Here is a 17,754-nt window from a genome sequence, read left to right on the forward strand (position 1 = left end):
ATGTTACCATTTCAAATTCCATGGAAATAGTTCTGTTTCTTTATCTAGGTTTTCTTAATTTGATCATCGAATTTATTCTCTGAATGTCAGTTGTTTTATAGTTTTGTTATATTTTTTTGTAATTTTTTAAAAATGTTTTTCATTTTCCATTAGTGAAGAGCAATCAAGGTTGGCTGCACGAAAATATGCTAGAATTGTACAGAAGTTAGGTTTTGAGGTAATGTATTCTATGTCATCAATTAAATGCTTTTATTTTGTTAGACATATAATAAGCCTTTCTAACTTGGCTTGTTATTGCTAACTAAATCTGTATAAAATATTTGTCTCTGAGTCAAATAGAAAATATAAAATGTTTTGATGAATCTAAACCTATTATCTTTCCTTGTATGTTGAGTCAAGAAATGAAACTGACCATTCTAAATAATTTTTTATGTGATTTTAATTTGGAGTGATAATTATATTTTAATAATTATGTACTTAGTTTTATCTTTTACTGAGCATTATCAATGAATATAATGATGCAATTAGGATCCCACGGCTTATAATCATTCTTGAGATATGTCTATTTTCCAAAAATATTAAAGAAAAAAAATTCTAATATATATTTTAAATTGTTTACTGCATTATAAGGTATATGTTGTGTAATGAATTGTAGTTGTTATTATGAGTTTGTCTAGAATATGTTACAAATAGTAATAAAAAGTTTATTTGAATTTGTTAAATAAGTTTATTTGGTTTAAACTTTACATGTTAATAATTCCAAAATCCACAAAATTGTAGTTCATTACTTTGTCTATATCTTTTATTTATCCTTTTTGTGCTTTGTAATTTTAAGAATGTATTTAATTTAAAATGAAGGTCATGTAATGATAAATAAAAGTTGTAATGTACAGAGTACGTAGAATTTGCATTTGAAAGGAAAATTTATTTTCAATTTGATAAATAGTTATTTGTTAAACTGCCAGAAGATAAATTGTTTTAGAAATATAAAACTTTGTTTAAAAAAACTATTTGTCATTTATAAAATTTCAAAAACATTTTTAAAGCAAATAAGGTAATTAAGTATTATAATTTATTATTAAAGCATAAATAATTTTCATATTTCACTAAAGTATAAAATACCTTTACACATCTGTCTACATCCAACCCTTTATAAGAAAATATTCTTATCAAAATCATTCATTAGGTAATAGTTTGCAGTATTTATAGATAGCTTCTGTAATATTTATTTTTTAAGACTATAAAAAAAGTGCTAAAATACTTTAACTGTGTTTACAATATGTTTGACTCAATTTATAATTAGAAAATATTCATTATAAGTAAATTTTTTGCAAGGAAAAAAAAAGAAACATAAAGTGTATATTATATATTATAATGTATAAATTCCTATTAAATTATTTTGAAAAAGTTGATAATTGTGTAGTGTAGTTCTAAACTTGGTTATTACCTCTCATTTTTTACAAATATGCTTTTCTTTTTGGTTGATTTAATCTTTTATGCTATTTGGCCGTATGAAAAAAGTTTTTTTAATTGTCCTTTCCAAGCTTGTTTCGAAATATTTTAATTTGTCAAGTGATAAAAAAGATCAATTGCAGCTAAAGTATTTTTTGGGGGGGGGGGTCATTTGTGAAGGGGGAAAAGTGGTGATAGTTCTTGACACAATAATAAGATATCTTGATTTCTTTTCTCTTTTTAACTTGTCTGTGAATTCTTCCATGTTAGTTTAAACTTATATAAAAATAGCAGCAAATTTTTTTAAAACAAAAGTTAGTTAAGGGAACATAAATGCACCCTCTTTTTTGCAACTGTATTTCTCATGATTTCAAATTCACAACTGGGCTTACCAATAATATTAATAATTTTTTAACAGATTTGTATCCATTTTTTTAGCTAATGTTTACAGCTAAGTTGATTTTTCTTGTCATTATTGGAAACTAGTTGCTTTCGGCCCCCTGCAAATTTGTCAGAATTAATGTTTGCTAAAATTTTCAATTAAATATTTTATATAACTTATTCTCTTAATAGCATTTTCAGTAAAATATTTTTAAACTTCAAATTTTGATTGTTAAGTAATTCATTCATATTATTACATAGGCCTTAGCCATTTTGTTCATTGTATTATGTATCTGTCTCTAATTTTTTGTCAGCACCTGTAAAATTTCAACTTTGAATTAAAGTAAAAATAATTAAATTGCAATTAATATAAAAACATTTTTACTGAAACCAAGCTTGTCTTTTTTTTTTTTTTTTTTTTTTTTTAATATGAGAATTGAAAGCATAAGTAATTTGAGATTTTTATATAATATCTCAAAGTAGTATTCATCAAACATTTCTTTGGTTCATTGTAAAATTCAGTTTTTTAGTTTTACTTTCAAAAGGATTTAAATGATGTCAATAATATTTAAATTTGTTTGGGTCTGTAAATGCACTTTAAAAAATTAAGAAGTTTAAATTTTAGACAGTTCTTTGGCCTTAAGGAATCATTCTGTGAAATATTCTTGACACATTAACTTTTAAATGAATAAATAAACATTTCTATCTTCTGCAATCAAATCTAACCGATTTATGAGGTTTGAATATTACAATTTTAGAATAATTAACATTTTCATAAGCCAATCACTCCTGAGAAATTTTGGCATATCTTCTTTGCGATGGTCAATGAAATACTCTCAAATAGCCTGTTTTTATAGCATAGTGAAATTCAAATTTTCATATATCAGTCAGTTTTAGGGATTCATTTAGTGGATTAGAGTGAAATTCTTTTTTTATTTAAAATATTAGCATCTCAAGAATCTTTTGTTAAATATGATTTACTAGGCAGAGGATCTATGTAAAAATTTATAATTCATCAGAGCATTTAGTGATTAAAGTGAAATAAAATATAATTATTCATTTCATTTAGACCATTTTGTTAGCAAATATATGTCTAAGCTAAATGTTTATAAATTAGCTATTGGGCTTTGATTAGAGTGGATATCCTGTATATATTAAACCATGTTTACCTTAAATAAAACTATTTTATTGAATTAGTAATATAGATTTTGTAAAAGAACACAGAAAATTTCCTTGCATTTACTTTATAGAAAATATTATCTATCAAATTTATTTCATTTCATACAGACATGTGCTAAAAATTATACTTTTATATGTTTAATTTGCAATAATAGTTCTTATTTTTAAGTTTGAGCTTTTGTTAATGTGATGGCAACAGATTGATGAATGCTAATTTTTCCCTGACTAAAGCGTATTGTGCTCTTGCACATTACACTTCAGTTGGGGGAAGTTGCAGATTAAATTTTATTTATATTTTCTGCAAACTAGATTGTTGAAAAATATTATTAAAATATTATTTAAAAATTCGTTAACATTGGAAACTTAATTTATAAGTTAAAACATTGGTATCATTAAATAAGATAATTTTTTGAAATTTAACTTAATGTAAAAATTATTTTTGTGCGATAATATTTTTGAAAGTTATAGTGATAAAGTGCAGAAATTTTGTTTAATTTTTAATTAAGATTCTAATTAAAAATTTGAAAAAAAAATAGCTTTGAGGTGCACATTCCCGACTTCCAAGGTATCCATGTGCCAAATTTGGTAGCTGTAGGTCAAACAGTCTGGCCTGTAGAGCACTAACACACATGCACACACATATTCAGCTTGATTATAAGTATAGATAAATAAATGTAAGTAACATACAAATTTTGGGATCAGTTATACTTATGGCAGGAATAGTTTTGAATGCACTTGGAATGTTCTCTTTAGAAGTAATAAAAAAAATGCATATTTAGAAAATAGAAGACTAGATTATTTTTAGATTTAACAGAATATATCTCTTAAAATTAATATTTATTGTAAAACAATTTACTTTAATAATTGAAAATTTTATTCATAAATTTTTATTTCTGATTTTAAAAATATTATTTTCAGGCAAAGTTTTTGGATTTTAAAATCCAAAACATGGTTGGTAGTTGTGATGTTAAATTTCCTATAAGACTGGAAGGCTTAGTTTTAACTCACAGTCAGTTTTCAAGGTATGTTTCTTACTTTAATGCTCAATCTTTTATCTCTTCAAGTTCTAATTATTCGGTTAAAATGATTTTTCTCATCTGCAGTAACAATCAAATGAGAAAAATGAAATGAGTCTTAATTTTTTTTTACTACCAATGGTGGATTGATCATCTTTGCATGTGAGGAAAATTATTTTTTATATCTGCAATTGTTTAACTTCCACAATTATATTTTAGCAGCTTGCTATGTTTTCTGTAAAACCATCAATTATGATCTAAAAAAAAATTAATTTTTTAGAGGTCAATGTAAAAGTTGCATGATTTAATTTCATAATATAGGATTTAGAGGATAATGTTTTGAATTTTAAATTTTATCTATCTTTTAAGATCCTTTTCTGACATTTTTTTGTTTATTATTTGTATATTATTTATAGGATAATAAAGATTATTTTACGTGCTATTTAGCCATTTTTTTAAAAATGATGTTAATTATAGTCTGTTCTGAAAAGTTCATATGGATATGTAATTGAATACATACATATTGTGAATTCTTTTTCATTCAGATACTTGATTTACTTTGTCAAAAATGCAGTATTAAAAATTAAGTGTACTTTATGGATTTTAAAATATCAAAATTTTAGTGTTGTTTAAATTTAAAATATATTGCTTCATTAAAAAAAAGGAAAAAATATTGAACTTTTTTCTCTACGATCATGTTTCTTCACAAATAAAATCTGATGTGCTAATTTTTACATTAAAAGGCATTTTAGGGTGTTTTTTTTTTTTTTTTTTTTTTTTTTTTTTTTTTTTTTTTTTTGCATATATCTTACTTTTTACATTCAACTTGCATATTTTCGTATGAAAGAATTGCCATTCATATTTTTAAAGGTTATTGTTGTTCTATTCACAAATATGATGCATTGAACTTTTTTTCTGACGATATGTATATGTGTGATCCCACTGCAAGGTTAAATCAATATTAAGGATTATCTACTGAAATCTGACTCTATTTTGGCTTCTAACTTCTGCTTTGAGATCTCTGCGGCTCAGACAATTTTTTAAGTTTACAAATATAAGTATAAATAATAATTTATTGTGAGGTCATGAACTTCAAATTTTATTTACATTTTTTTTCTAATGCTAGATTGTAACAAAAATAATCAAGCTGAGGTCTTTAATTTTTATTATGCAATCTTGTATCTTTTCCTGAACAGAATCCATAAATTTTTAAGAACATACATATGTATAGGATGGAGAAATTGATAACAACATGAATCAGAAAAAATAAACCAGTTCTATAAAGTACAGTAAAATGTTATAAAGTTCTATTAGGTACAGTAGTATCTTTTTGATAAAGGTGATCAGTCTTTTGTGAAAAAGATAGATAAAGGAATTTTCAATTGGTGAGAAGTTATTATATTGCAGTTCCGTGTCACAATTCAAGAAGTTCAGTATTATTCTCACTTCATGGGCAGTTGGAAGTTATTTTTATTATTTTCTTTCAGCTCTTTTTGTATTTGATACTCCTTTTTTTTCTGTTAATCGATCTATATTTGTTTCAATTCAATTTTAATTATTAGTTTTAATTTGAGTATTCATGGACATTATGTATAGAAAATATACCACTACAAGAAAATGAAGATTCATAAGAGAGAATTACATGCTGTAGGGTGGGACAAAACCAAGGGAATAGAAAACTAATTATGAGATTGCTAGTTTCATATTTTATAGCTTTTTTTTTTTTTTTTTTGTTAGATTGTAGCAAAGGTATAAAAAACTGAGATCTTCTGCTTCATATTTTATATATATTCTTCCCACATAATTTTTATTTTGCATTGTTTTTTTTTCTGTTAGTAAATCACTATTTGTTTTAATGATTAGTTTTATTATGAGTGTTCATGAACATTATTGATGAAAAAAAAAAAAGATTACATTGAAGATAATAAAAGTGTTCTACAAATAATAATCTTAAATGTACTACAAATATAGAAAAAAAAATTTTTTTTAAGCACTCTCCCAATATTTATGGGATTTTCTACTGCAACTTTCAACTTTCATTAATCTATCATATCTGAGATATTGTTAACAGGATTAATAGCTTGTCTTGAGGGAACATCAGCTAGTGGTTGAATTTTAATCTTACAAGCATCCAAGTACTTAGTTTTACTGTCAACAATCCATTCACAGATGATGTCTCTCAATTAAAGAAATAGTTCTTGACTTGATCTGTACTGATCTTCTCTCAGAATTAAAATATTGAACATTGAAGATTTTAATTTGTTCCAGCCATGTCTTATTTATCATACATATGCATGCATTGTATCTGCATTTTAAATGTTTATTCTGCATTAATTATTGTACCCTTATAGTTCATATTCTCAATAAAGATCTATTTTGGGAATAATCATGCTAGGATTTATTTTTTTGATTAGTTTACACCATTGATAGATTAATAATCTCCTATTGGTGGTTGATAATATGGATAAAATTTTCTTTTGGATGTTATTAAAATTCTTAAAGAACATGTAAGTACCTTTATGAATTTTTAAATTTCTGAATAAATACCTTTCAAGTGAGCAATTCCTTGACATACTCTGTATTGAATAATTAAAGGAATTTTCAGGTATTGTACATTTTTTTTTCTTTCTGTAAAACAATTTTTATGTTAAACATAACAGTCTGTGATCTTGAATAGTATAAGTATAGAGTACATGGCTGTTCTTTTTATTATATAATTCATGTATTCACAAATTATTAAATTGATTCAATTGATAAAGTGATTAGATTTGTTGAATATAAATGCACACAAAAAAAATCAAGAGAAAGTTTAATCTCAATCCTTATTTCACATTAATGTGTTATCTTAAATTTTTCAAATTTCATTGATTGAGATGTTATAAACTGAAGTAGATAAGAATATGCTGAAGACTAACTTTGCACTTAAGTGTGTCTGAAAATTATATTCTAAAAAAACCAGACATATTAACTATGTTCTCCAATAAGCAAAAACTCTGTCTAGCTAAAGAGAGTTATTGGTAAGTGTTAAAATGTATCCCCAAAGGGGAACGAAAAAAACCCAAACATATACCATATTTTGATTTTATGTAATTTAAACTAATATTTTATTTACTCAGAAATGGTGAATGAAAATTCATGAAGTATTGCTTTAGTTCAAATTAAGTTTCATTTTATTAAAATTTATTACTTTAGTTATGAACCTGAGCTGTTCCCTGGTCTTATTTACCGAATGGTGAAGCCTAGAATTGTGTTGCTCATCTTTGTGTCTGGTAAAGTTGTCCTTACTGGTAAGCATAATGATTATTTTAAGATGGAAGACAATTTCTGCTTACAAAGCAAAATATTATCTTAAATAAAATTATGAAACCTTAAAAAAAAAAAAAAAAGAAAGAGGGAAAGCATGCCCATTTATATTAAAGCACTTCATGTTTTCCCCTTCTATCAATAGTTTGAATATTTTTAATCAGTAAATTTCTATGCATTTTTTAAACTTTATTCAAACATACAACTCTAATATAACTTCTAAATTTCTAATTAGTATTACTATTACATTTGTGATTGTATCCATAGAGTGAATTTAAATTCTAGATGAATAATTTTATTAAGCATAAAATTATTCATCTAGATTCATCTAAAGCATTAATGTCATTAAAACCCTTTCACGATGGGCATGTCATATAAGCATCACCTATGGATGTCTCACACAGCCGACCGTACCACCTGTGTACCGCTGGAAGTTAAGCTTAAGGGACGGGTGATGCATGTGTGTATTTTAAACTGGAACAATTTTTAAAGGCCACTAGATGGCCTCCTGTGTCTATTACTTTTGAAAGGAAAATAGTTTTAGTATCTTGACTTTCAGTCAGCTCATATTCTGCCACACTTTGGTATTTTATTCATCAGCTGTTGAGGGGAGGGCAATATAAAATGTAATGTAAATAAACAGAGCTGGGTTCTTTAAGTTTCCATATGATAGAAACGTTCTTGTACTTCTATTTTACCTTTGAATTTTATTTATTTATTATTATTATTTTATTTTATTTTTGCTACTATGCAGGGTCTGTTTGGGTTTTACCATCAGTTCTGTTGCATTTAGCATAGCATTCAGTTGCATTATGCATACTTCCTTTTTTTTATTACGGAATGCCTTGAATGCAATTTGTTATGGTAAGAAAACATTATTTATCAAAGGAAGTAAGTCTTACATTATGAATAAGGTACAGATTCAGGGCTTAAAGAACTTTTTACCAATTGCATCAACATATAATTTAAAAAAAGGATGTCCAGTTAATCGTAAAGGATTGCCAACTTATTTCATCAACTATAATTTCTATAATTTCATCCATGAAAAATAAATTTTAAAAAATCTTAATTCTTCTTCAACTGGCTCTCAACTATTTATGTAGATACCACTATTTTCAGAAAACTCCAGAGATGGCAGTTTTTTTATGTCTTTTAGCGAATCATATGTATTTAAATTATCTGCACTATTATCCCCATAATCAGTTATTTCAGTGTCATCTGAATAATCAGACTCACTACCACTTATATTCAAAAAATCGCTTCCCTCTGTTTCACTGTCTGATCCATTCATCAATTTGGAAATGTCACTCTCACTTGAATATTTCGCTCTTTTTGCCACAGTGGCTGAAATAAAACTTACTCAAAATATACAAAAAAAAAAAAAAAAAAAAAAAAAAAAAAATATTTAGCAAACAACAAATGCGAACAATAAATCTATACCCACATAAACCAATGAGTAAAGTTTTTTCCAACCAATGAGTAAGTTAAATGCCCAGTCCTCTTGAGAGAACCGAAAAAGTGTAATTGTTTATATGTTTAAATACCCAGATCAAATAAACAAAAAATTAAAAAAAAAAAAAAAACCGGGAACTAAATAATCATATTGAGGATCAATGTTCTGTGAAGCATTATTCAAAATTATAAGACTTCAATCATCATCTAGTGCCATTTAAAAATTTAAATCAAATGTTCCAAATTGAAATCACATATACGAGATCATGGGCTCCTGGAGTGGGAAAGGCTCGTATCATATACAATACCGTGGGCCATGAAGGGAGAATTGTGTGATTATATATATGTGATCATGGTCCTCAACAGGTTAAGATCAGACAGCACTGGAAAATGTATCATGCAAAATTTCTTTGACAAATAAAGGATTATGATGTCATAATTTTTACATGCAGAAGTTAAAAAAAAAGTTTTAGTATCATCTGTAAGAGAAACAGTTAGATTTTAATTTCTTTCATTGGCTAATAAAAATTCTTATTTAAAGTAAAGAGTAAAATTTTTATGCTTAATATATTTTAATTTTTTCAGGTGCTAAAGTTCGATCTGAAATCTATGAAGCATTTGAGAACATATATCCTATTCTAAAAGGATTTAAAAAGCAATAGCATTTCTCTGAGTCTTATCATTCATCATGTACATATTTCTTCAGCATAATGTTTGTAAGTAAACCAATTTTTTTTGGTATTTTACACACATATTTAATGCTTGTTGAAAATGCATCTATCACCATAATGAGCATATTTCATGTATCACACAATACAAGATAATTTTACTGTTCTTCAAACTCCATCTTTGTAATTTATTTTCTTGTATCAATTCATTAAAGAGCTTTGATAACTGTAATTTTACATAAAACATTGTGTTTCATGGTAAATTGTAAATAATGTATTCTAATCATTGCTGTGTAAAATGTTAGAATACATTATATTGTGATATACAGTTTGTGTGCATGCACCTTATGAATCTTAACTGTAACAATATATAATCCATGCTTCAATTTTTCAAAATTTGTGTCATATTTTGATGTAAAATTACTTCAGTAGTATACTTAAAAAAAAAAAAAAAAAAAAAAAAAATGTGATATCAGAATTAATACTCTGCATTAAATTCAAATGTTTTTATTGAAATTAATCTATTGGGTATGGCAAGAAGCTTTTTTATTTTTTTTTTATTTTTTTATTTATAGAATTCCAGCCAGAGAACAGATAATAAGTTTTATAATACTTTATAATATTAAAAAAGTTGGGTGAAAGTGAGAATGAAATAAAATGTTATAAATAGTTTGTAAATATTTAAGTATTAAGCAATTATTCGTTTAAATTCTAAAAGGCTTAATTTTGACAACGTTATAACTAATGGCATTTATGTTCAAATAATATTTTTTTAAATGTGTTTTTAAGATAATCCTCAAACTTGATGCTGAGAAATAATTGTATTTTTAAATTGAAAATAATGAATTAAAGAGCAAAATTTCAGTATAAAAATGTTACATAAAATCATATTATTACAAATGTATATCTTATTAAATAAGTTCAGTTATAGGCACAACACATCTTTTGCCAAATATTGGATTTCAGAACTATTGAATTAATAATTTAAATAGTTTTCAATGCTTTGACAAATCATTGTGTTAGGTAATTCCAGTGATTTCATATTTTGCTGTTAATGAACTTTAAAAGTGAACTTATTTTAATTATAATTGCATATACTACCTTTAAATTACTGATGATTACTCAATTATTAAAATAACTTTTTGACTAATTAAAATAGCTCTTTGAGCTTTTCCTTTACTGCAAATTCCTAACATTTTATTTTAAAAAGTGTCCTTTAGAAAGCTATATTGGGCAGATAAAAAAAAAAAATTAAAAAATTGAATTTTTATATTAAAGTGGGGGGGGGGGGTCCATGTTGTATAAGTTCAGTTTTCACAAGAATGAACAGTACTTGGGGATGCTAGTTCAACTGTAATAAAATAAATGGAAAAAATAACTTCTGTAGTATTGCAAGGAGAATCATTTGTATCATTTTGAATCATATATTGCATTGCTCAATTGGGAAAATTTGACTCAGAATTAAAAAAAAAAATGTTGTGAATTATAGAAATTTCTTTATTAATTACTGTAATGACTTGTGTATTTCTGTACTATATATTTGAGAATAATATCAAACCAACCTGTTAAACATAACAAACACTTATTGCATCAAATGTGTAAGAAACATTTTTGAAATTCTTGCATGATAATCATATAATAATAGAAATAGGTAATCAAAATATTGCCCATTATTTAAAACTGATCTGAAGATTTTGAAAAATTGTGCAATTCTGCAATGTTGTCGAATCATTCTTATTGCTGTTTTAAGCTGTATTTTAATGCCTTTCTGTAATTTCTAAGAATGTTTTCTGTATTTTTTTTTTAATTGGTAACTTTTGATGTTGGCAATATGAAATTTTGTTTCATAAAATTCTTTGTTCTTTTATTTTGAAGGGAAATTCTTTAATATTTTCTTCATTTAGATCATTTATGTAGATTCTGCTTTCTGCGTTTTGTTTAAATAAAATAATAAAATAGAGTTGACCTATTTATGCAGGAGTAACATTATTAATTATTCTGAAAGGAAAAGTTTCTAAATTAATTTTTATCCAATTAAGCTTTTATTTTCAGTATTTATGGGTATTGATAAGTTTTAAAAATTCACTTATGAAAAAGAATTTCTTGAATTTTTCATTCTCCAAATAAAAATTTTGCATTAATTAATAATTATGTTTGAATTTTGTGATTAGGAATATTTTAAAATTGCTGAGTTATAATCTTTGATGGCTTTTATATTAATTGTTATAAATTATTTTCCCATTCCAATGGTAAAATTAGTTAATAAAACAACTTTCACATTGCTCCATAATATTTTAAACTGCAAAATGTATGAATAGTTTTATTTACAGAAATATTTTTTTATATACAATTCAAAAATAGAACTGTGATTGCCATATTTCAGTTACAAAAATATCATTGTAATCATTTTTAAAACGATAGGTTAAAATAATAACTCAGTAGATCGTATATATCTAAAAACTTATATTAAAATATTGTTACTTAATGAAAATACCATGATACTTGCTTTAGACAATGGTATTTCTAAATTGGTTTCATTTTAATTCAGTTGAAGAACTGCGTAGGCTCATTTTATTCTCAGAAGCATTCTAAGAGTATTAATTTGAAATTTGTTCTTTAAAAAAAAAGTAATAAAACTATAAAGGAAGTAAAAGTTGTTTATAATTTCAGAAAACTGAGAAATAATGTGCATAAAATTGCTGCTTTCTTCTAAACTTCAGAGAAGTTGGGTGATAAAAATGTATATTTTGATTGCTATACATTTAATATAATTAGCAAGCTATTTATTTAGAAGATAACGATAAGATGTTCTTTATAATGATCTGCTTTTATGTTATTTAAATTTGTATAGATGTTTTTATACTATACTGAAATATTAAATTTTCATTGTGAACTTGAAATTTCATAGAGAACTGCAAGTTTTAATTAAAAATAAATAAGAATGTGGTTAAAAAGAAATTACAAATATTCATATTTGGTTACTATAAAGTATATTAAAGACAGATGTTTTAAAGTTACACTAGTATTGTGAAATATTTGTTGTGCATTATCAATTGCATTGTTACTTTGTATATAAAATAAAAATCTAATATATCGATTTTCAGTAATTTTTCTTTTTTCTCCATACTACTTGAGTAATTAAAAAATTAATTTAGTTTAAAATTTCAGTTTTTATAATTTTTTTTTGAAATTATTTCTTTAAATTGCTTTCATAGGGTTTTTTTTTTTTTTTTTTTTTGAAAATTTTGATTTTTACCGTCAGAATCTATTTGTAATTATTATGTACAATTATTATTTTTAATATTTTTTAAATGCATCTGTGGAAGGTTTTTGCAATGGTGCCAAAATGTATTTCCATTGTTGATGTTGATGTATGTATTTTTTGTCAATAAATTTATTCTCTATTTCATTTCCCTTTTTTTTTTTGAGTTTTTATTTTATTTTCATTAGTGTTCAGTTCTATTTGTGGATTGAACATATATCACTAAGTTACAAAAATAAAATCTGATGGCTCTTTTTTTATGCAAAATTGCAAATAATAATTAAAATAAACTTAATAGCTTTAAATGGCATTTGAATCCAATATTGATTTTATTTTTACCATTTTAATTTTCTCTAATTATTATAATAATTAAGTATTTTGTTTTAATTAGAAGGACAGTTTCACGTATAGTATTTTTAATATTGAGTAATGTTGGCATTCATCTGTATAAAATATCTGTAGTTACAACGTGGTTAAAAAAAAAACTGATGTTTTTTTAAGAAGTGATCTTTTTATGTCATATTTCAAAATGAATTTAAAATAAAATTTTAGATTGTGGGGGTGTTCTGCCTTTGGAGAACAACACGAGTTCGATCTTGCTTGCATTGAAAGCGATTCTCCATTTTTAAAAATTATCCTTCTATGTGAGATGGTCGTTTAGTACTTTTGTAATTAAATCAAAATATTTCGTCGTTTCGCCTGCATGAATGCAAAGTTTTGCATTTCACGTTTGTGGGATGCTCTTTATTAAAATTGAATAAAGGCAAGGGTTTAATTCGGCGCACTATGCTCGGCAGCTTCTGTGTTGTGAAGTTTGCGGAGTGGGGTGTTGATTATGGCTTCGAAATACCTATTTCATAAGAAAGTTCAGTTGGTTCAAACAGTTAATTATGGATATTTAATTTATTTGTAAATGATATTTATACAATGCGATCAAAGGCATTTTGAATACAGTACACTCCTGAGTATCTGGTTCGCGACTATCCGGCTTCAGTATTATCCGGCCATGTTTTCTTTCACCGTAATTAAATGAGGAAGGCAAGGCATCTATTAAGTCGTCTATTAAAGGCTTTTTCAAAACCTGGGAACTAAGTTTTGACTCTTATCGTAGGGTTGTTTGTTCATATTTGTGTAATAATTTATCAGTGAAAAATTAAATTAATTCGAGCCAGTTTTCTTAAGAATTAGGCCTTCGACTTAGATTAATGTTTTGTTTCTGTTTCCTGCATTTTAGTTGGACATTACAAAATTTATATTAAAATGTGAACAGTTTATATCCTTTAACTTACTTTTTCTCTAATAAATTCTTGGAATGTACGGTACAGTATATAAATATATATAAACTACCAGTACAGAGCCTTTTATTTTAACTCAACACGTTATCGGCAACTGCTTGTATGATTCACCTGTCCGCAACTGCGTTCACATTGAGATAAATGGAGAGCTTAATACTCAATAAGAAGTAAGAAAATACGTGTTATAACAGTGAATTTTGGATAAAAACTTTGTCTTCTAGTGTTGGTGGGCAAAGAAATGAATTCATAGAACTCCGACCTATTCAGCCCGTCTTCCGCCACACTAGGCCGAATACTTGGGAGTGTACTGTATTAAGAAAATAGCTCCAATGCTACATCTGTTAATGGAAACCAGACGGGATGTGTTCGATTACTTTCTGTAACTGGTGGGTGGAAATAATCTGGGACGTTTAAAATTGAACTGATACTGGATAGGATATTTTAGCTGTGCAGATAATCATTTATTTGTGTTAAAATAAAGTGTTCTGTGATTTTATTGAGAGGGGAAGAAGTGAGATTGATCTGTAGTTTGTAAGATCTATAGGTCTTTGTCTGATTTCAGAAGTGGGATGATGATTTTAATAATACCAGGAATGGAACGTTTTTAAGTATTTTGTTAATGGTAGCGTGGTGTTTCACACGGGCTGCGATTTCCAATAAATTTTATGTGTACTAAGTATAGGGTGTGGGACGAAAGGAAGTTTCTAATGTTATTGAAATCTTGAATTATAAAGAGACTAGATTTTCTGTATCTCCAGATTATTTCTGTCGTGGAGATATTTAAATGTAAATTATTTTTGAAGACTGTTTGGGAGTGTGTGTGCTTTGTCTGTATTAGAGTAGGAAATATTAGTAGGGCCATTAAGGACGGATTTTTTTTGTTTTGTGTTTCTTTCTCATTATTTTGGTTGTATTCCAGAGTATGTTGTCTTTTGGGTTCACAGCTATTAGATTTTATGAAATTTCAATTTATTTGAGTTTGTTTTTAAGAACGACGGCTTTTCGATTTAATTTATTGTAAATTCTATTTAGGCTGGGGTCTCTGGAGTTTTATTTTTGGATTTAAACATTCCTTTAAAATTATTAACGTAAATAGTTTGGGAATCAGCCTTCTCTTGAATTATTTTAATTGCGATTGGAATGCTATTTGTGAATTCTTCTATTAGTGTATAAAAGTCATTTTCATTTAAGATGTTTGTAAAAGGGAGTTTTTTGCATAGCTTCTGAAAGTTACACTTTGTTTCAAAGGCTATATCTGGCTTCAAAATAACCGAAATTAATCATAACGGGGTGGTAGTCCTAACTCGTTATTGGAACTGAAGAAATTTCATAAGGATAAGAAGAAGTAGTATCACCAGCATGAAAAAATATGCATAAACAGCAATTAAAAAAAAACTTATTGGATGACAGACGATTCCTCTGACATCTCAGAATTCCCTTCTATTTCTGATTGGATGCAGACCATTCTTCTATCATTTCTCCATTTCTTAACAATTCTATTAGTTCGTTTTTATTTATCTTTCTTTTCCAGTTCTTTTTCTTTCTTGTGCTAATAATAAATTAATTTAATTTTCTAAAATGAAAGATATTTATAAGCTTTCTTCATGCTTATTTCCACTTAACAATATTTTTGGAAGTTACAAAGGAAACATGTCACAATCTCGCTTAATTCTGGATTAATTAAAGTTAAAAAAAATATTCCTAGGTGCTCATTCTTTTAATCAAGATTGTATTTGTGCCTCCTTTGGTAGTTCTGGGGTTCAAATGGCCTGACCTCTAGAGTACCAACACACGCAGTCATTCTTCTTTTTATAAGTAGAAATAGTGCATATCGATACTTTAATATGCTTAGAAGCTTTTTTAATACATTCGAAAAATTTCTCAATTGTTAATTCTTAATTAAACCATAAAAATTTAATTAAAATATGATTTTTTTAAGTGTAACATATTTAATTTCCAAATAGACTAATAATCTTTATACGCTTTAAAAGACTTTATTAAGTTCTGCAAACTCTACTTTAAAAATAAAATTTATCCTATTTTCCAAAACTTCCATTTTTCGTCCTGCCAAACTGTAAATACCATGATATGTATACTCTCTAGATGCTTAAATTTCAAAACATGTGCAGATATTTGCTATGTGCAAAGTGGAACATTGTCATGGACGTTAATTGCTGTTCCACCAACAAAATGTGTATGGAACACTGTCTGTTGCGCTTTTCCAATGGGAAATGTTTTTTTTTTAAAAATTCTTGTTCCGTCCATTTTAAGAAAATTCACAAAAGTGAGGATTTTGCTCGACTTAGAAAGAAATTCTTCACGCTAAATCCAGCTCTCGGCTATGTTTCTACTGGTCCATTGTCCAATCTGGTGGTGGTGGCCGTCTCTCCGTTGTTGTTCCGGTTGCCAATCTCTTCGGGATCAAAAATTAATTCCAACCCACTACCTTGCATTTTTTCGTAGTACAACTTATTGAAAGCGACGTTCTGTTCCTCGGTGAAGTAGTTTTTCCAATCTCCAATAATGCCTGACGAGAGAGAAAAAAGAAATTAGTCATTTTAAAATCTTCCAATCAAATTAAAAAGAAGAAGCAGGGCATGAAAAATTTATACCTATAAAGAAAAAGGGGGAAAAAACATTAAAAAAAAACCCACCATGCCTATAGTATAACAAAAAAGGGGAAAAAAAGCATTGATTAAATTTAAAGAACATTCAAATTTCCAATCCAAAATATCGTAACATACTAATTTTAGGTTTGATTCGCGAGTCTTTATATGTTTCAAGTTTAATTATAACAACGTTAACGATAACGTTTTTAACGCGATTCGTTCTTTTAATACGATGACATTCTAACGCGATTTGTATAAACACAATAGTTAAAACAAAGAAAAATAATACCGTTAAAGATATTTATAAATATTTCTTAAATTTATTAAAATGAGAGAAAATTGTATTTACTTGAAATTTTTTGAATTTTAAAGTGGTGTAAAAATATTTTTAGTACTATACTATATCAATTATGTACGATACGATACAAAGTTATTGAGAAAAAGCCTTAAAATAACAAGGGGTTGACATTCCTTACTCACTGCACTCACCAACCCCAAGAATCAGTTTGTGACTCTTTTGGGTTACTATGTGATCCCAGCTCGTTTCAAAAGTTATGCAAATTAATGAAAATTCATTCATTACTAAAAATAAATTTTAATTACTTCAAATTGCATGAATTGCTAACATTAATTTTACAACAATCACAGGGTAAGCAAAAAAGTCCGTAAAAACTTTAAAAATTTATAAAACCTGGAAAATTAAGTAAAATAAAGAATGTTGTGCAGGTTTAGCATTAATAAGCCACAGGAATTTTTTAAGGGAAAAAAAAAAAAATTGATAGGTGGCGTTTCGTAAATAAGTGAAAGAAAAGACACGCAAATAACAAAAATAATGTTATCAAATCATTTATTATAGCAAAATGTGTTCCACAAGTCCACCACCACAGGTGATAACACATTGCAGGCGTGTCACAAATCCAGTAACGGCATAGTGCAGCATGTCCGGTTGCATGCATGACAGCTTTCGGCGGATTGCATCTTTAAATTCCGACAGATTGCATGGACAGGATCGATACACCCGGGATTTTAATTTTCCTTATAACCACGAATCTGCTGGTGTCAGATCTGGAGATGGAGGCGAGCAAGGAAACTTGGTTCCCGCCAGCTTCCCGTGCACTGCTAGTCCCTGCTGCGGAT

At 26.8% G+C, this 17,754-nt stretch overlaps 1 protein-coding gene across 2 annotated transcripts in view; it reads left to right on the forward strand.

The window, feature by feature from the left end:
* The window catches only part of LOC129962850 (uncharacterized), a 28,843-nt gene that overhangs the window by 7,235 nt on the left and 3,854 nt on the right, over positions 1-17,754 (forward strand). The window contains exons 4-7 of one of the 2 annotated variants that reach the window (XR_008783943.1): positions 154-217; positions 3,931-4,034; positions 7,221-7,315; positions 9,369-9,499. Coding sequence is in view for 1 of the 2 variants with exons in the window: in XM_056076849.1 (XP_055932824.1) it covers positions 154-217; positions 3,931-4,034; positions 7,221-7,315; positions 9,369-9,445 (340 nt within the window). In the remaining variant the exon portion in view is untranslated. Of the gene's footprint in view, positions 1-153; positions 218-3,930; positions 4,035-7,220; positions 7,316-9,368; positions 12,694-17,754 lie in introns of those variants that run through there. The other variant, XM_056076849.1, reaches the window with a different exon arrangement.

The sequence above is a fragment of the Argiope bruennichi genome, chromosome 1 (genome assembly GCF_947563725.1).
Source record: "Argiope bruennichi chromosome 1, qqArgBrue1.1, whole genome shotgun sequence".
Taxonomy (NCBI): Eukaryota; Metazoa; Arthropoda; class Arachnida; order Araneae; family Araneidae; genus Argiope; species Argiope bruennichi.